Here is a 20,672-nt window from a genome sequence, read left to right as displayed (position 1 = left end):
CTGTGTGTAAGGCCTTATACCTTGGGACTTGTTTACTATACAGCAAGGCTACCACATCATCAGGCTTGCCTCTCAGGTAATAATACTTCATAACATCAACCAAGAATACCACAGGCACGATACCAGGAGCTCCCACAACTTTAATGACGAAGCATCAGGGAGTCTGAGCAGTAAATAACTGAACAGAAAGAGACCTGGGCTCCTTGCCTACCTCCATAAATCATCTGCTGACTTGCAGACCAACATGCAGCAGATGAGTTTTCAAGTGCCCGTGCCTCAGTTTACCCGCCCATAAAATGCACAATGCATCCCTCAAAGGGATGTAAACAGAATCAGTGAGGTAACATCTAAGCCTTTGGAACTCCTTGGCAGGAAGGTGCTACATAATTACTATTTGGTATTTAAGTTGCCCTTCATGTGTGCCAAGTACTTTATGATCACTCCTTAGGAGTTACTCCCAGCTATTCTGAAGTTGTCTTCATGTCTATTTCCTCTAAAAGGATGAAGAAATTGAACTGGAGAGAAGTGTAGCGATTTGCTCAGGGTCACTAAGATGGCATTGAGGTCTCAGAAGAGGACTTTCCAGGTCCTCCAATTCCCTCAACCATACTGAACCCACATCTTCAACACAAACTACCAATACAGATGAAATCCCCGTTAAACTGCTCTGAAATAGCCCTCATGGTACAAAAAAAATTGTAACTTGTTTTTGTAGAATAGAGTGAATGGCAAGGAGGTGAAACAGAAACCAAAGCTCTAGAATTAGTAACCCAGACTTCACAATCAGCCTTTTTTTTTTTTTTAACACATCTATATTTCTCCTCACTTCCGGTATAACAGTGTTTCAGTACCTTCATAATCTCTCTGAAGGGCCCATATTTTTCTACAAATAATTTCCAAGACCAGCCCTAAGGAGGCATAGAGCCCAGGTTAAATCACCCTGAGTTTTGCCCAGCAAAATACGTACTGGCATTTTCACCCAAGTTGTAGCTCATGAAAATTAGTGTCAAGAAGGTAAAGAATGAGAAGATGCACATCACACAGGGTGCATATACAGTCCGAGGAGCCATGAACAGGTGGAAAGTACTAGTTGGCTTGAGTGTCAGCTGACCTGTTCCCACCAGCCACTTCCTGCATAACTCCAAGGAGGTGTGCACAGAGCCAACACTGGAGTCACCCCATCTACTTTGCTTCCAGAGAGTCCTACCCAAGGTCATGGTTCTGGTTCTCCTGAACCATGCTCCTCTAGCCCACACACCTGTTTTTTCCCCCTGCTTCATTCAAGGACTCATTTACCTTCTTTTGCTAAATGAAGCATCTTTTGGCTCTGAATCCTGTACTCTCACCAAAATGACAGAAGACCTGTGGACACAACATCTAAGAAGTGCTGCTCTGGTTGTTCAATGAGCAGCAGCCAGATGACCTCAGAGAGTCAAGTGCAGTGACGGAGTTCTTTACCATAAATTTGGATAGAAAGTTCCAGAGCACCACGGGCCCTGCCCAAGGCAAAACAGTGAAGTTGGGGGTTGAATTTCCTCTCCCTAAATGTCCCTTCCTTTGACTCTGTCTGTGGGAACATTCCCTCCCACCACCTCTCCACCCACTGGCTCTGGACTTTTCAGAGCCCCTATTTCCCTTCATCCATCGTTCATGAAAGTATAGCTGTCCTGGATTCCATTCCCTTAACTACTACTCCACTAACCTGATCATAATGGCCTGAAAGTCTCAGCCTAGACAATGGCTAGGAGTGAGGTTCCCGGACTCCCCGTAGGGCGCCTCTCACACCATGTCACGCTGGCAGCCAGCAGCCACAACTGCTAACGTTTTCAGGAAAAAAAACGGAGTTTACGACAAACAGGTTCTCGCTGAAGGAGCTACCAAAGGACCTACATCGAGAAAACTGAATCCAGAAGGAAGAACTGAGGTGCAAGAAGGAATGGTGAGCGAATAGATCGATAAACGTACAGGTAAATATGAAATAAACAATTTAAATCCTGATGATGACTAATTCGGGGAGCATAAAACAAAGATAAAAATATCAGACAGGGACTTCCCTGGTGGTCCAGTGGTTAAGACTCCACGCTTCCACTGCAGGGGGCACAGGTTCGATCTTTGGTTGGAGAACTAGGATCCCGCATGCCACGCCGCGTGGCCACAGGGAAAAAGAATCAGACAAACCAGGAGAGGAAAAAAGCCGGCACATATCTAGAACAAAACTAGATGAGAAATACTCTTATTAAAGGGAAATGTTTGCAAAAGGGGGAAATATGGAAATATAAAAACCCAAACTCACAGCTTGAAATTATAAAATCCTGCTCTCTTAGTAATACACCAGACCCGAAAAGCATCAGGAATCCACACTGCAACAGCTGACCTGCAGCAAAATTGCAACACTTGAACTTGGCAATGACTGCCTTCCAGGCTGGCCAAGGCCCTGCCTGCCCACTTGACTCTCTGTTTACTTCTAGTACCCAGGACTTGGCTGATTATTCGCCCTTTATCTCCCCAAGACCGCTCCCAATAAAGGATTCAAGATGACTTGTTTTTTATCTTAATATGAATTTAAGTCTGAGTTACCTTTCTCAGAGGTGTCTGGGTATAAACCGTAATCCTGAATTTTAATGAAGTCCTTTTGTCTGCTAGCAAAGAGTCTCACCGCCAGTGCATAGCAGCAGGGAAATTTGGAAGGGAACGGGGAGCCCTTCCTTTGCTACGTAAGTACCACATCCCAAATACAGTCTCCTGCATATGACCTTGAATTAATAATTTCAATTTATGTGCTTTTTTATGAACTCCCTTAATTTCCAAGAGTTTCTCGAAAAACATGAGCAATTATTTTCAATGCCTGCCTAAATAAAAACTTCCGAGATTTTACGTGAAGACCAAAGATAGACTTTAGTTGACATCATAAAGGTACGCTATAACATGCGAGGTAGGGACAAGTATGAATATGAAGAGCAATATAACGAATCTTTTTTCTCTGTTATTTTTAAGTATTTCCTATTCTCCTCTGGTCCATCCCTTCCTGAAGCAAACGCTAGAGTACAAACAAAATAGAAGTAAAGTAGTTCAGTGATCTATTGGGAATTCTCTCTCTTGGGAAGAAAAATTTATTTTTTATAAAATAAATGAAGCCAAAAAATTTTTTCCTCTCTCTCAAGCCCCTAACGCTGTTTTAAGAATGAGTGATTTCTGACTTACAGTGAGATATAAACCGGTGACACACTTGGATCCAGTCTGTGTGTGTTTTGAGAGCATATATCGCTTGAAAACCTGCCACGCTATATTTAGTTAGAAGTAAATACATCAACTGGAACTGTGTCTGTGGACAAGGTGTTCTTACTGGGAAAGCCACGCTCCTTGTGAACACATGTCCGATACACTGAGAAAGCACATTTGGAACTGGGAAGCCAGGGGAGAGTGCAAAGGAGGGACACAAGCGTGTTTTAACGGCTGCGACAATTTGCCATGAAAGGATGTGAAGGCCCGGCTCCTGGATGCAGCATGCCATGTGCTGCTGAATTCAATTATTGCCATGCCGTCTGCGAGCAAAGGAATGTGTAAACAGGCCATATAGCCTTGCATCAGTTCCACAGAATGTTGCACAACCCAAAATGCCTCTCGATGTGTCATTTCCTTCTTGGCCATCTTCCCAGCTCCTGACAGTCAGTCAACAGAAAAAAATAGTACTGAAAGGGATTTAAAAATGCTCTTGTCAAGAGTACATTCCACCAACCACCAGACTTAACCTCCACCAGCGCTTCTGACTCTCCCTCACCATCCCCCTTAAGGAAAGGGGGAAAGGGAACAGTTTTTTAAAACTGTGATTATTCTCTTAAGTCAAAGATGTTCAACAAGACCTCCCTGGTGGCGCAGTGGTTAAGAATCCACCTGCCAATGCAGAGGACACGGGTTTGAGCCCTGATCCGGGAAGATCCCACATGCCGCAGAGCAACTAAGCCCGTGTGCCACAACTACTGAGCCTGTGCTCTAGAGCCCGTGAGCCACAACTACTGAACCCACGTGCCACAACTACTGAAGCCCACGCACCTAGAGCCCATGCTCCGCAACAAGAGAAGCCACTGCAGCAAGAAGCCCACGCACCCCAATGAAGAGTAGCCCCCACTCAATGCAACCGGAGAAAGCCCGCATGCAGCAACAAAGATCCAACACAGCCAAATATAAATAAATAAATAAATTTATTTTAAAAAAAATGTTCAGCGATGTTTTGTATACTAGTGACTAAAGGATGAATATTTATGACCATGAAACTGCTGCTTGTGTTTGTTGACTTGTAAATATCAAAACATGACATGTGGGCTTCCCTGGTGGCGCAGTGGTTGAGAATCCGCCTGCCAATGCAGGGGACACAGGTTCGAGCCCTGGTCTGGGAAGATCCCACATGCCACGGAGCAACTAGGCCCGTGAGCCACAACTACTGAGCCTGCGCGTCTGGAGCCTGTGCTCCGCAACAAGAGAGGCCGCGACAGTGAGAGGCCCGCACACCGCGATGAAGAGTGGCCCCCACTCACCGCAACTAGAGAAAGCCCTCGCACAGAAACGAAGACCCAACACAGCCAAAAATTAATTAATTAATTAATTAATTTTTTAAAAAAATTGGATGCATGGATGAATGGTCCAGGAGCCCATCCCTCTCATTTAAAAAAAAAAAAAAAAACATGACATGTACCCATCACATCCATTCCTTGGGCACTTCAGAGACAGGGAAGAACCACGGGAAGTCTGCAAGTCAAGAAGTGAAGGGCTTTTTTGCAGCAACATGGATGAACTCGGAGGGCATTATGCAAAGTGAAGTAAGTCAGACAGAGAAAGACAAATACTATATGATATCACTTATATGTGGAATCTAAAAAATACAACAAACTAGTGAATAAAACAAAAAAGAAGCATACTCACAGATACACAAAACAAACCAGTGGTTACCGGTGGGAAGAGGGAAGTGGGGAGGGACAATATAGGGGTAGGGGAAAAAGAAAAGGGTTATTATGGGATTCTATGAAATCATGTGTGTGAAACTTTTGAAAACTGTGAAGCACTATAGAATTTAAAGAATCTTTCATTAAAAAAAAAATTTTTCCCATTAAAAAAGAGTTAAAGGCTTTTCTACTAATACTTTCCGCCAAAGACTAAAATTCAGGTCTGTGGCCTCAGGAGTATGGTACGAGGCTTAGCAATAGCAAGGGTATCTCAAATTGTCTTCACAGACAGCAAGAATGTGAACGCAAGACCTGTGTCCAGAGGTATCAAATAGCTTTAAAACTAATTCTGCTGTCCCTCCATCCAACACACTTTACATGTCCCCCATCTTCTTTCACAGGTGACCAAGCTTTATAACAGCATCCGCCATGGATAAATAAGGAAAGGTCATGGGCCAGCCATCATCAAAAGCCTATTCCTTCACCCAACTAGGATGAAGAGCAGTGAAGGATAAAAGCCAGCTGCTGCTGACACCATCTGCAATAAGGCAGAGAAAATGCCAAGCTCGCCATTCTCGCCACCCTTCACGGGACTGCAGGTGACCCAGTCTCAGAACTGGGTGGAACCGCATAGGAGAAAAATGAGACGATTCTGTGCCCAGACCACTCTGTTTTGCTTAAATCTGTCACCTTCAGTTTATAAGGTAAAATGTCTGCAACTGGAAGTGCCCAAGAATATGGAAAAACAAAATGTTCTCTAAAGAATTAAAAATGTGCTGATGAACTGGACCACAGGTGAGAAGGAGCAAGCGGGAAAAGAAAACAGTTTGGCTGCAGGACACAAGCCTGACAAGCTGGGTGAAGCAGGGTGCTGAGGCAGCTCTAGAAACACACACGTACCCTGCACGTCCAGAGAAGCTGTCACTCACCTAAGCACCAGCCCTGCTGAAGTCGCAAACGGAGCCAAGCAGAGCGCTGCAGCAGCCATGCGCTCCAAGCCTACAGGAAAGGAGCCGGATGGCGGGAAAGAAAAGGCGGGGCTTCCCCCTTCTCCCACCAGGTCAGGACAGGTAGCTGGCCGGCAGTGACCGGGAGTGTCCCAGCAGTAAGGACACAAGTGATGGCTCTGGTCTCTCCCTGAGAGTAACTATTAACTATGATTTACTTCCCTGGGGCACAACACACAAAAGCTATTAGAAACCCATCCATGTGTGTTAGGTATCAGGTTTGCAGGTGTGCTGGCGAGTGAGACTTTTCAGTGCTGGGTGATGTAGAATACAAAGCCTCCAGGCTTGCTCATTTGAAGAGTCATAAGATACTTTGGCTACAGACTTGCCATGTTGCCAAGCAAGGCTAATAACCTCTTTATGTTAAAAGATCTAATGTTCTTCTCAAATAAGAGTATTGATCTGGCTTGGCTTGCTATTGACCTGTTAATACCAAGCACCACAAGGTAACACCCACCCTTAATTCATCTGGTAATTACCAAATTGGTCCAATTCAGAGTGAAGCTGCTATCACCGAAACTGGGAGTCACCTTGTAGAACTTTAAACGTCTCCCAGATTAAAAAGTCAAGAGATCTTTTCAGGAGATGGTACCTCAAAAAATTATTTCTCCTGTTGCAACAATGACATTTCCCGTCTAAGCACTGATGGAAGTTGGTGATATTGGTGGTCCAGTGAACCACTGTCCCCATCATTAATATCTTTGTGGGGTTCCCCCCATCCCCTTGAGGCTAGGCTGCACCTGTATCTTGCTTTAACCAACAGAGTATGGAAGAAGTAACTCCCTACTAGTTCTGAGCCTTAAGAAGCCTTACAAAGACCTGAAAGCTCGCACTTTTGCACCTGAGGGAGACCTGAGCTGCCATATAGGAAGTCAGACTCTGCTGGAGAAGCCGCATGGAGAGGGGGAGGCTCTGGGACTACAGGAGAGAGAGAAAGGCCCAGCTGTCCCCTTATTCCACCGAGCCCAACCTTCCAGCCATCCCACCAAGGCACCAGACATAGCAATGAGGCCATCATGCATGTTCCAGCACTAGCCACCGTGTTACTGCAGACACAAGAAGGACGCCAAGCAAGACCACAGAAAACCCATCCAGATGAACCCCAGTCAACCCATAGAGTCGTGAGAAATAATAAACTGGTTGCTGTTTTAAGCCATTATGGGGACTTCCCTGGCGGTCCAGTGGTTAGGACTCTGTGCTTTCACTGCCGAGGGCCCAGGTTCGATCCCTGGTCGGGGAACTAAGACCCCACAAGCCGTACGGTGCAGCCAAAAAAAAAACGTAAGAGCCATTATGTTTGGGGATGGTTTGTTATTTAGCAATAGATAACTGACAAAGCAGCAAGAGAATGAAAAGGCTTCTGACTGTGTAAAGTGATTTACTTTTTCCATCCTCTGCACAGCCAGTAATACCCTTCCCATCAGTCCTCTTCCCTAACTCAGAACCACTGCAATAGAACATGACACTGCTGAGCAAGATTTCACCTTCCTGGAGAAATTCTTTCAATCAGACTGCAGCTGGAACCAAGTGCATACAAGGAACAAAGGATCCTAATAGAAACTGATGTTTAAAAGAGGTATCCAAACGCATTACTGTTGCTGCTGCCCCACTGACTTCTGCTGGCGAACATACGGCAGTACCTCTTCAGAGCTAACTTGCCAACAGGAGGTCAAAACGCCTTGCCTAAACACAAGACTTACAAATTTGGGATCTTAAGTATGATGTCATGTCTTAAAATGATAAGCTGGCAAAGAAAATAAATGGCATTCTGTAAAGATGTGCACCTTCTCATGTTTACGCTACTTAAGATGAAGGTTCTAATAAGTCATCGGCTATGTTCCTTTAAAGGGAAGTTTTATAACTGAGATGAATCACAACTGCAAAAGATCAAAGTTAAAAAACATCAATGATGCCATGGGGTACTTTTTAATCTTGTAATGAGTGATGATCATGTGCTCTTATGAAGTTAGTCCAACTGCCAACGCCAGATGTGTATATTAAGAAAAGGAGTTGTTTGTGATGTGACAGCACCAGTTCAGCTGCCAGAGACAGAAAACATAGAAGGATGAAATCTTTCTGATTTTTGAGTGAAAAGCAAGTCTTGGCAGATGTGCTGATAAGCAGGGCCTCCAAGGAGGGGTACTAGTGCATCCAAGCACCCTCTCTTGGACTTTGCTGCAAATAAATTGTTTATCATCAGTTCTGTACAGCTGTCCCCAGGCAGCATGAATACCTGCTCAAGCACAATTTATAGCACTTATTAGTGTTATTTACTGATGAGCAGAAATTAGTAAAGCCATCTGCAAGAAAAAAAAATATTACCTTAGAGAACAGAATCTAGATGGTATCTATTTCCTGGAAGCGTACTCTAAGCAAAACTACAGCAAACTTCTGACACTGAAATTGATGTAATAATAGCTCACGCTTAATTAGCACTTACTACACTGTGTTGTGCATTTTACATACATGACATCACTGAACATCTTTGCAGCAACTGATGAGAAAGATACTATTATTCTTCTTCTCACTAACTATTATTATTATTCTCACTTTAACAGAGGAAACTGAAGCAAAGAGAACTTAGGTAACTTGCCTACCACCACACAACTGGTAAACAGCAGAGCCGGGCTTTCAGTCCAGACAGCCTGACACAAAAGCCCACACCCTTAATCACTACGTTATTGCTGAGTAAAGACCCAACCAGTTAACGCAGAACTCGTCCTTGTTCAAATAGCTCATCTACCAGAAGTAGCCTGTTCAATATATACTATGGTCTTCCAAAGAAGGACTGAAATTCCATTAACAGAAATCAAGAGCACGAAACACTCAACCCCTTCAAATCACTGCAGCAATAAACAGGCGTACATTCTTTCGATGACAACCACTACTTAAAGAATTAAAATTCTGTGGGAGAAGATGCTAAAACAATTGCATTCATTGTCTTTTTTTCTCCCCTCAGGAAAGCCTTTTTCTGAAGTCCTTCTCTGTTAACGGTCGAGAAAATAAGCCACTTTGAAGTCTAGAGCAGTGATTGGCAAACCACAACTTGTGTGTCAAATCTCACCCACCACCTGCTTTTGTAAATAAAGTTTTATTGAAACACAGCCATAACCACCCATTTATGTATTGGTGAAGGCTGCTTTTGAGTTACATTGGCAGAGCTGAGTACCTGTGACAGAGATCGTATGGCCCAAAGGGTTGAAATCATTTACTATCTGGCACTTTACAGAAAAAGTTTGCCAACCCATGTTCTAGAGGATTCTCCATTTACCATCACATACACGAAAATCAGTCAAAATCCTGTCATACTCACAGTTGAAGGAAGTTGAAAATCCTGGGCATTTTCCACACCTGGGAGTCTCAAAATTAAAGAACAATATTGAGATGAGAGCTATACTTACAAACATTCAGTGCCCAGATGGCCAAGAGCAGGGCAGAAGGAAATAATCCAGTACAGAGAACCCAGGTTGTAGGATTAAAATGTTACCGATACCAGACCCTTCGTTACATCCAGACACTGAGTTTGACCAGTCACCTCGTGATGTCAGACAAATGACATCACATTTCCCCAGATATTTTTGGATCATGAGCAATGTTACTCAGGCTGATCTAGGGCGGTGGTCTGCCACTCGACTTCTGTATCTGCTTCCCCCTCCCACCCTCAGCAGCACCCAAAGCCTGAACTCAGGTCACACAAGTACCAGCCGCCCCCTCTACCCCTAACCCTCATTGCTTTCAGAGCACTTCTCTGCCTTCGCAGGGCAGTGAACCTAGCAACTATTAATTCTGCCAACAACCTCTTGGGAATGAGGTAATACTACCCTCGCTTGAAAGAGAAGTGACTTTCCCGAAGCTACTGTACCTCCTCCCTTTTGTCACCACTTTCAGAATGAGGCAGCACCCACCTTTCCCCGCTTCCTCTCCCAACCATCAACTCTGAGCATCAACCCGTGAACATCTGGAGACACACACACACACAAACATACACACACACAATGATGGTTTTTCCAAGAACTGAGAAAAGCAGCTGAGATCAGCAGGAAACATCTTTACAAGACAAGTATTAGTCGTGTTAAATGTTAAAAGACTACCATCCTGCTTTATGCATTACTAAGAGGGATGTCCCTGCCTTTCCAGGAACGCAGGGGCTAATTAGATTAAATGCTAGAAGATGTCTTCCGTCCTAAGGCATCGTCCCAGATGGATGGCAGTCCAGAAAAGTCAGACAAAACCCCAAACCAGGCCAGACGGCCCTGCGCTGATCGATTCACCTGCACTGCGTGACCACTAGCCCTGACAGCCGGAGACTTGGGGCGACCAGAGACGTGTGTGTGGCCACAGCCTAATAGGACATTCTCAAACTGAGCAGACAGGTCCAGCACTCCCAACGTTGGAAAACCTAGAAGAACGCCATACACATGAAAGGCGGAGAAAAGAAAAACCTCAAAGACTGGCCTTTGAGGCAGGAAACCTCCCTAGTTCAGACAAGCAGTCAGCCTTCATGAGAAGAAACAGCGGCCAGAGGAGCGGAAGGCAACACGTGTTCCCACCGCTCAGGGACAGGCTGCCAGGGGTAGAGGCAAAACTTCACCAGCCCTTTGCTCTCGGTTTTAGGGGAAGAAGAGCTATGCCACTCTCACTGTCTAGGCAGGTGTACTGTTATATAACAAATATTTCTGCCAGCTGTCCCTCCACCACAAACCAAATTAAACTCTCCAAACACAATGAATGCCTAGGCCTCCAATGAATTCACTCATCAAAGGCAGAGTTCTGTATGATGTTTCCATTGGCACAGAATTTTTAATGTTGTATATATCAAATAATCTTTAATCCTTAAATATATTTAAATACTGCTCTGGTGAGTATGTTGAAATTAGTTTTGGGGGCGGGGCAGGGAAGGCAAACCTGTTTTAATTTAGGTTTAGGAGGAAAATGATATTAGCCCAAATGGATTGTGTGCCCTGCCTTAAAATGATGCTGGTTCAACCTTCTAGATGTCTCAGGAGACAAATAAATCAAGGTGGATTTAAACCTGGCTTGACTCTGTTAAAGAAACTATCTATGGCAATTACTAGAACAAGACCAAACAACAGTGTTGTAACAATCAAGCAATTTATCGTTTGCAAATAAATTCTTTGTAATTAAGCAGTGTGCTCTCTATAAAGGGAACTGAGTGGGCGAGTTAAAAAGTTAAAACACATTCTTAGACCATGGGAAACACACACAAATGCTTTTTGACTAAGCTCAGGATTTTTCAATTTATTGTTTTCTTCCTCAGCTCTCGTGGGTCTGTTCTGCCTTGTCTATTGTGCCCAGTGGATGAACAGAATTTTTAGGAAAAAGTTACAGCAACGGAAAGTCACAAAGTTGTGTAGGGCTTAGCAATTTTGCGGCAAAGGTGAAAAGTGTAATTTGATTTTCTACTAACTGTGAAGTTCTCCTAATTGTCCCTCATAAAAATATATGCAGATAGCAAACTTGGCAAAGAAACTATGTGAAAGTAGCACTAACTTATTTGGGATAAATTCCTCACAGGGTCTCTGCAAACTCTATTCCCGTTTCCAGTAGGAAGGCAAGCACTTACTTCTGGGTTCCCGGGGTCCATCCACTGTAACTTTAATAGCTCTGTGATAGGTGGCGACTTGAGGAGGATTTGTGAAGACAGTTATGGTCAAGGTGAAACTCTTGCCTGCAGATAGAAAAGGGGAAAGAAAATCCACAGTGAATATAAAAAGACAGTATTGATGATAAAAATAGCAGTACAGATGTCCAAACTGCATTTAAGCATCGCTGAAGAGGGAACAAAACAGCAAGGGTCAGGACTCCTTATTCTAATGAGAAACCCTCTGACGGCCACCTTAGGGAGTTGCGAAGCTCACTGAGTGCTAAGATCATCATCTTCATGGCAGTTCTGTGCAAGGAGGCTCCAATTCCAAAAAAGAATTGCTCAGTAGCAAGAGCCGTAATGAAAACAAAAACTGGACCTCTTGAAGAGGGTTCTCTTTCCCTTCAGTTTTCTCCAACATCAGGAACACATCCAAGCAGAAAATTTTAGAAGTCTTTATTTAGGATTAGGTCATGACCCCGTGAGAGAACAATAGTAAATCACTGTTGATTATGCTATTGACTTCACATGGTTTTAGCATTTCATTTGCTTAACTGCACTACAGTGAGAAGATGAAAGAGGAAGGTTCTTATGGGAATCATTTTAACAGGAGCCAGTGTCTCCCGTCCTGGCCTTAATGTGCCTGTGGTATGATGATTTCATCATTACTGGAACAAAGTTTTTCTCCTCCCTGCCCACCCCTTCCCTAACATACATCCTCGCTCAGCAGCAATCTTGAAATGACTCCCTGACAGTGACTTATTTTTGGCTAAATGTACATGACATCTCCCAATGTAAACATGAATACTTGCTTTTAGCAGAGGGTGTACTTCATCGAAATATTACATCTGATGTTTCAAATTAATGAGCTAAAGGTGATGAACAGAGGTGGGGGGGAAGACGGGGGGCGGCGGGGGGGGGGGAGTTTAGGAGCAGATTTGGACGTTTGCTTTCTCCAGAAGAAGATACCAGACTCTGTTACCCAGACTCACTGACAGTTGTAATCAGTTAGATTTGCGACGGTTAGTCATGTCAGATAGTCAAAACTGCAAACTGTTACAAGACAGGAAGAGGTGGGCGTGAAGCAGTGACTCAATAAAACATTCAGCAATCTCAGGCCAGAGCATTCATTTAGCCTGCTCCTGGGACAGATCTTTAAAAAGCTCATTTCATTTTGCTTTGTTTTTTGGTCAGAGACTGTTTTTCCCTTTACTGAAAGCAGAGGGTATGAAATCAAAACACAAATCTTAAACAATATGTAGCAATGCAAAGTTTAATGCAATCTTTTCAAAGCTTAATATGGAACAGGTTACATACAGGGCTTAATGTGGAACAGGTCTTTGGCTGTCAAGTCTAGTGAATGGGTTTTCTTTTCAACCCAGACCACGTAAGTTCCTAAAATATGTTTAAGACACATATCATTTGTTACTCTGTATATATAGTTTTAAGTCTCTTTGGCTATACTTTGGCCAAGAAAAAAAAAAAAAAATAGGAAAGAGGGAGATGCAGGGGGAGGGGGTACAGGGAAAATGAATATTGATTAGAAACCTATTAAGTGCCAGTCACTTCATACACATTATCTCATTTAATACTACCCAGTCAGGTTTATCACCCCCATGTCACAAATGAGGAAACCGAAGCCCAGAGAGTATTGGGAATTTAACCACACAACTAATAAGTGGAAAACATCAGGACCTGAATCCAGGTCTTCCAGACCCTAAAATTAATGCTCTTCCTTTTAACTTTATCAGAGAACATTTTTAGAAATTAATAGGTAATTTATTACTACATGTGTCCCAAACAGCTCTATCAGACCAAGAAGCAAATATAAATCTACTAATGTAGTATGTCAGTCAGAATGATGAAATCATCTATTCTTAAAGTGTCACTGATATATCGTATTTCATCCATTATATATTGAATGTTACATGGATTTAAGTAATTTAATTGTCTGGTTGGGGAACAGAGGATTTATTATAAACATTAAGACTAACCAGAAGAATAAGGCAGCCAGGAATCTAAACTAGTCACAGAAAACTGAAAGTCTACAGAAATGGAGATTAGAAAGTTGAATAGGAAGCCACTGGATCCAGATCAGGACCTTAAAACAATGGGAAGTTCTGGAGGAGTGAATGGGCTGAGCCCCTAGATTGAGAGTTAATTTGCATTAAACCGTAAAAAGATCCATTCTGGGTTGGATCAATGGTCTGTGAGTCAGGATCGCATTTCTAACAGTGGCTTTGAGGGCAGTGCTTGGAAGACAGCTGTCATCTGTGGCACAAATCTTCATAAATCAAGGATGTACACATCTCAGTTGTCCTTAATGACTCTAAATAACCTGCTAGAGACACCGCCCATGAGTTTATATAAACCGGTTCTAAGAGTATTGCTGTTTGAGACTTTTACAACTCACTTAGGATATTAAAAGGCATCGATGCTTCTCCCAAATTCAGAGGAACACCTTAGGTAGGAACAAAAGCCAAATATAAAATTCACCCTCCAAGATAAAGCATCTAAATGTTCAAAACAGAACCAGTTTTCTACAAAGACCTCTTTTAAAAAGAGGTGGGTTTGGGGGAAAGGAAACAAGTATTTGAGTCCGACGGCGGTCTTCTAAAATCAAATCCTAAGGATCAAGATGTACTTTAACAACTAAAACAAAAACCAAGGAGGTTCCTTCCACTTCTCATTGCCCCTTCAGAAGGAACATGAACGTAATGTTCAAGAAACTTCCACCCAACTAGGTAATTTGTTCTTCCCCCTATAAATAGTGATACATTTCCTAAGTCAAATGTTTATATGCATATTCATGACTTCCTTAAATTTAAAAAAAAATTTCCAAATCCCATTGTTTATTACTTTCCATAATAAGCGATAAAAATGCAGGCTCTTAAGGAGCTAGCACTCATTAGACAACTAATTGTAGCATCCTTGGCTTCATCTAGGAACTAGTTCTGCAATGTGTCCTCAAGTCATATATTTTCTGAGATACACATAGGAACTGTCATTGAAAGACAATTCCAACCTAGCCCGAGGGGCTGTCAGAAATTGTCGGGAAAGTTAAGACTATAAGCACGGATTGTATCCTAAATTGACAAAGTACCATGCTCTGTACACTGCAGGTGCTTAGAAGTGTTTGTAAATTAAAAGCAACATGCTTGATGTCAAAAGTGAGGAAACACACCAAGAAAACTTAAGAACCAAAGTCACTTTAAATACTCCTGTTTCAAATATAAAGGAGAAAAAAGGAAAAGACAATTTAAAAATATAAGCCACTCCTCACTTAATGCAAGTTTCACCGATGCTCTACTTTTATTCCAAAGTACTTCATAAAAGTTGTGGTCACTGGATAACCCATAATGCCAGAGTAAATAGTGATGTGACTCCCTTATAAATCAAAAACTGTTTTGCAATTTCTGAGAGTTTATATTTCTACCAGTGAAAAAAACTGTACCGTTTGAGGAACTTGGTGTTTTTTATTTTTTAATGCTACTGAAATAGAAAATTTAAATAGCTGGGGAAAAAATACAATGGTAGCAGCATGTTGACTCAGACTTAAAAACCTGAGAGAAATGTAGAAGTGTGAAAATCAAAGAGGAAGCTGGAAAGAGTCTGTTAGAAAGCAGGTCAGGTACACAGGCAGGTTAAAGGGTTTCCTGCCACTGAAGAACTGACCCATTTTTTTTTTTTCAAAGAGTGGTATCTCTTGTCAGTATTCTCTGTCCTTTTTTCCTCTTCATTTCAGCTTGATATTACTGTTTCCTTTCATATAATGTTAATGTCATGATATAAAAATCTATTATTAGTGATAAATCAATTTTTCTTTCTCTCTCCACCCGCTCCCCCCACCCCCAATCTAAGTCTCGAAGACAAGTCTGGACCAATTTCTCCATCCTGCCTCTGGCAGCAAACTGTAGCATTTCAGATCCTCCACCAAGTCCCGGCTGCTTCAAAGGAAAAATCCTACTTTCTTCAGTTAAGATCATAAGAAATATAGGGGGAGGGGGTCAGCTCTGTTTGGACATAATTACACTTCATCAAAAGAAGCTTTCTTCATCTTCCATGCGTGAAAAGTCTGCAAGCAGTTAAGTCTGTCTTTTTTTTTTAAATATAAAAATTGCTATTTGGGAAACCAGCCAAAACTCAGAAAGCCAATATAGTAAAACAGTGCACACCCTTTGTTTCTCTTTGAAGTTTCTTAAATAAATATGTTGAGGGTTTACAAAGTACACTATCACTTTGCCATAGTTTCTACTCAAATTGATCAGAGAAAAGTTATGGAGCATCTATATAATACAAAAGCAAGATAAATGAAAACACTAGTTTGTATCTGTAAAGTAAAATGAAGTATAGCGCCCGGTCTTTTAAATACTAAAATTCATTACTCTAGTTCAAAACAAAGTAATATTACATAAGGAGAAAGATGCAACTCAGAGCATACAGGTAAATCATCGTGTTCAAATTTTTCTTGATTCTTACTAGAAAAAAGAAATTTTAACACACATACACACTTCACACCTAATCAGTCAACAGTGAGACAGAATGTCTTTTTTTTTTCTTTTAATGAAAGTGAACTAAACCTGATGCTGAGATAACCCCTCGAGTTTTGATTCTACCAGAGGCTCTGAGCCTCATTTTATTTCAAACCTTTCAGTAACAGTATCTCATTAGCATGCATCATTTTTTTTTAAGTTAAAAAGTACAACTTCTTGGCCGTGTTCCTAGAAAGTACACTAAAACTACTCATCGGAAACAGCCTTGCCTGAACTTCCCTTATCAAGTTTTTACAATGGTAATAATTTGACATCTGATCCAAACTAAAGGGCAATTATTGGACATGGTTTAAAAATTGATGCTTCTTATTTCCTAATTCAAACCTGGGTTGAAGTCACCCCATAGGTCTTTATAATTTAATTCACCCCAGTCCTAAAGTGGTCTATTTTCTCTCTTCTCATCGAAATACTTAACATGGAAATATTAGATTCAATCAATAAATAAATGAACATAATACTTCTAACGAATGATGATTAAAAGTCTCTCTATAGAATAAGTAAATAAAAGCCAAATATTGGTTTTCTTTGAGACTTTTTTTTAAAACATTAACCCCATTTATGAAACAGCTATAAAAACCCTAAAGGGGATTATTTTCTGTTTTATGATCTTTTGATGGATTCCTAATATTTGAATGGGGGTGTGGATGGTGGAAACTCTTAAATAATGTAGAAATATTTAGAGTTCTGATCATTCATCTTCATAGTCATACTAACATAAGTAACATCTTATTCACTTATGCGAATGAAAAGCCTTCTGTAAAAAAACCATGATTTTTAAATAGGTTCTTATAGAAGTAAATTAAATCCTATAGAGGTAACATATGTGACAAGTGAAGAGCGTTATACTTGCTGTCCTTGCTACAACTTAGAGCAAAATTGATATTACCAGGAAATTGATCCAATGCATTCCCTTTTCTTTGCCCTTTGCCACTGAATGCACTCAGTTACTTGGCTCCTCGTAACTCAGAACTTGAACCTCCAACTGTTCTTCCCTCCACCTTATATGCTCACACCCAGTGAAATTAGGAACTGGTTCTTCGGAAAACACTGTTTGAATTTTCAATATCATAAAACAAATGAAAAAGGCCTGAGTACTCACTAAAACACTCAACCTCATCTGGACGTATTTAAAGAAAACCTTCAGTAATTCTATTCGGTAGAAGGTACTGATTTGAATACAGACAGGCCTACATTTCATCAGAGGATCCTAATGTGTTTATTCCATTATCCATATTAAAAATCAGAGACCTACCTCGTCCACTCCGGCCCACAAATCTCAGATCGTTGAACCTTGCTACTTGGTTTTTCATAACAGCAGAGGCATTTCGGAGCTCAGCAGAATAATTTTCATCATTACCCGCCATGACAGTAACCACAGTCCCATCTGGTACCTCTCCGAGGGCTACCACCTACATAAAACAGGAAACACAGCAACAATAATGGCACATCAGAAAAGCTTAAACACTGAGAATATAGTCTCATGGTAAATGATGCATCTTATCAGGACTTAGTGCTCTAGTCCAGTAATGGCAGACAGGAATGAGGCATCTGCATGTGGGTTCAGATGCCACTTCAAAGAGACCAGTGTTTCAGGGTCCACCCATTCCAAAGGCAGGCAAAAGTTTCCTTCATTTGTTGTTGGATTCTTCACAGAATGCATGTACATTTTTATTAAATCCCCATGTTAAGTTGTCCATAGGAATTATGCCACAGAAGGAAAGCTGATGCCCCATCTGCAGATTGCATCGTACATATTAAGGCACCGCCTGTCTGCAGCCTGGAGCGCCCTGAGGTGTGGTCTCATCCAGATCACAGGCCAAAAAAAAAAAAAAGGAAGTCTGGTCAGCTCTATGGGAGACGATATTTAGGGGAAACCTTACAGTTCCTGACTATAGGGAAGACTAAATATAGTGTGGTATCCAGAACTACATTTCATCTCCTTACTTTGAGCTAGATATCCAGCTTTCAATCACACTGCAAAGAACTACTGAATGCCCACTCTGCAGTGGGACCCATGGAATATACAAAGCCATCAAGAAGCCTAAAGTCTAGGTACAGGATAAAGATATATAAGAGGCTGAAAATGACCACCGACAAATGAGTGGTATAGACAGAAAATACACCCTTAGCCAAACTTCTGTCTTGTCCCATCTGCCATCTTGGAATGACACACTTGCCTCCTTAATCTTCAACAATTAACCTGCAGTCGATTAACTCGGGCAAGTCAGGATCCAGGATAATCAGTCTTTGAGTCTAATAAACATTTTCACTGCTGCAAGGCAAGGATCACACTCCAGGGTTGGCTAACTTGCAAATTGGTGCCTCTGATTAACATGGAGCCCGGAAGGGAATGTCGGTGCAGAGTCTTTGTTGTCATATATAAAACACACTATTCTTAATCCATGAATTAAGGCCTTGCCCCTTGATAACATCCTTTCTCTCAACTAACTTCCAGGATCCTATAATATTCAGATGAGTTCCATCTCTTGCTCGTTCGGCTTCCAGATGCCCATGTGGTGACTAAGCCACAGCTCTGGCTACAGTAGCCCCACTACCCTCCAATGACAATATCCATGTGTGCTTGCCTGTCTGGCAAATATTACCCTCATCCTTCTGCTACTCCCTCTTTTGTCAAGATGTCCATAAGGCAAACCAAAGCATTTAATTCCATGCTCCCAATACAATTTGTATGTAACTCTCATTAAAGCAGATTTCCTACAATGTGATGAAACAGACATTATCACTACACTTGAGAGCTGCATTTCCCTCACCCTTGAACCCTACCCCTAACACGCTTCCACTATACCCTCTGCTCAAGCCAGGGAAACAACCAAACAAACAAACTTGTCAGTATTTCTTTCACCCTTCCTGTTCTCTTAGGCTGTTCCATTCCTGCTTTAGCACTTTGTTATTCAGTTTAAAATCTTAAAGCTGTCCTTAAATTACAGAAACCACTTCCTGAGCATCCCACTGGACTCAAATGATCCTCATTTCAATGTACATATAGGAATGACCCATCTACTCCTTTTGATATGCTAGTCCAAAGCTATGAGACTCCCTCTTAGGAGCCCAGATTATATTCGACTAGAAATTACACAAGGCAAGGGCCTTCATCTGTCTTGTTCACCACTATACACCCAGCTCCCAAAACAGTGCCTGGCACAGAGTAAGTGTTTGATAAATATTTTTGAAATAAATAAATGAAAGAGCTCCACAAAGAGCACCACTTCCCACTGCCAATAGTCTATGAGAGACCCAGTTAAAGGTTGAGTCAGCATCCCCAGCTAGCGGCAATATGCCCTTGCTCCAAACTAGTTTTCTGACAACTTTTTCCATCCCAGAAGAGAGGGAATCCTGCCCACTATCCTTCACCCGGAATGTACGGTTACTCTATTCAATCTGAGAAGTCTCCCAGGTCAAGGGTAAATCCCTTGAGAACATGGCTTCCTTCCTGCATACTTGACCTAGTGCCTCAAGCGGCTGCTGAACACAGGTAACGCTGTACCCCTGATGGGGGCAATGTACTTTTCAACTTCTTGAATTCACAATGCCAAAAATGTGCACATTTGAAAAATACTGAAATACTGAAAAAACTGACTGTTTGCCAGTATTCATCTGAATGCTTGACATTTTTTACACTCAGAATATTGTGTTTTAACACCTGCTGTGAGGCTTTCTATGTCAAAGTAAATATGGAACCAGTAAGTGCACTAATGAAGGTAGAAAAGTTGTACTGTTTAGAAGAGAATTAATGCACCAAAAATCAAGAGGCCCCACTTCTCCCCCACCTCTGTTACACATCTGCTATGATCTCAAGTAACTTCATCTCCTGAAACTACCGTTTTCCAATATAAATTGGAAATCGTTTTTTTAAAGTCTATAAAATGTAGAAGAGACTATATAAGTATAGAGTACAATTATAATCATGTACTTTTTGTAAGATGAGCAGGATAACTTCTGTTCCAAGTCAGCTGTGTGCTAAACACAGGCTTTTACTTATAAGCTTCCTTAAAGGGTTCAATTGAATATGTAATTTTTTACTTCATGTCCTGAGATATTTTTTGGTGTTGTTGAGAGATACAGGAGGACTGCTAATGGGTTTCACTCCAGGCTGGCTAAATTTCATTTTAAAAAAAGCGAAGAAATGTGCCCCAATATAAAGATTTTTAAGAGCTCTGGGACATTATTATTTTACTGCATATTTTTAACATAATGGATTTTTTTTAGTTAGAAGAAAAGGAAAATTGATTCAATATGGGAAAATACAAAAGAAAAGATCCCTAAGCGTGAAATACATAAATCCATTTTTCTTTGCTTAAGCAGTATAATTAAATATTAAATATTGGTATGTTTTATGCATTACATTTAATAACAAAACAAATAGGTCACCACAAAGTGTGTGAGTCTTCTATGAGGCTTACAACTTGGCCCGGAAAAAAAAATTGCTAACTAACAAGATATAGTGACAACTTTTCCTGTTATGGCTGAATTCTATTTTAATGGCTAAATATATTGGTTCTTTCTGCTATTCACTCTACCAAAGCAGACTGCCTAATGTTTTTCTGAGGAA

The 20,672-nt window shown here is 41.4% G+C and overlaps 1 protein-coding gene across 4 annotated transcripts in view; it reads right to left on the bottom strand.

Moving 5' to 3' along the window:
• Nucleotides 1-20,672, bottom strand: part of RUNX2 (RUNX family transcription factor 2) — a 224,374-nt gene that overhangs the window by 96,672 nt on the left and 107,030 nt on the right. For all 4 annotated transcript variants that reach the window (XM_082347622.1, XM_082347620.1, XM_082347621.1 and 1 more), the window contains 2 exons: nucleotides 17,355-17,511; nucleotides 11,529-11,633 (listed from right to left, as the gene is read on the bottom strand). In XM_082347622.1, the coding sequence (XP_082203748.1) occupies nucleotides 11,529-11,633; nucleotides 17,355-17,511 (262 nt within the window). The remainder of the gene's footprint in view (nucleotides 1-11,528; nucleotides 11,634-17,354; nucleotides 17,512-20,672) is intronic.

Source organism: Balaenoptera borealis (assembly GCF_965194805.1).
Source record: "Balaenoptera borealis genome assembly, chromosome: 12".
NCBI lineage: Eukaryota > Metazoa > Chordata > Mammalia > Artiodactyla > Balaenopteridae > Balaenoptera > Balaenoptera borealis.
Note: the sequence above shows the minus strand (reverse complement) of the source record. Positions and strands in the feature narration are given on the sequence as shown.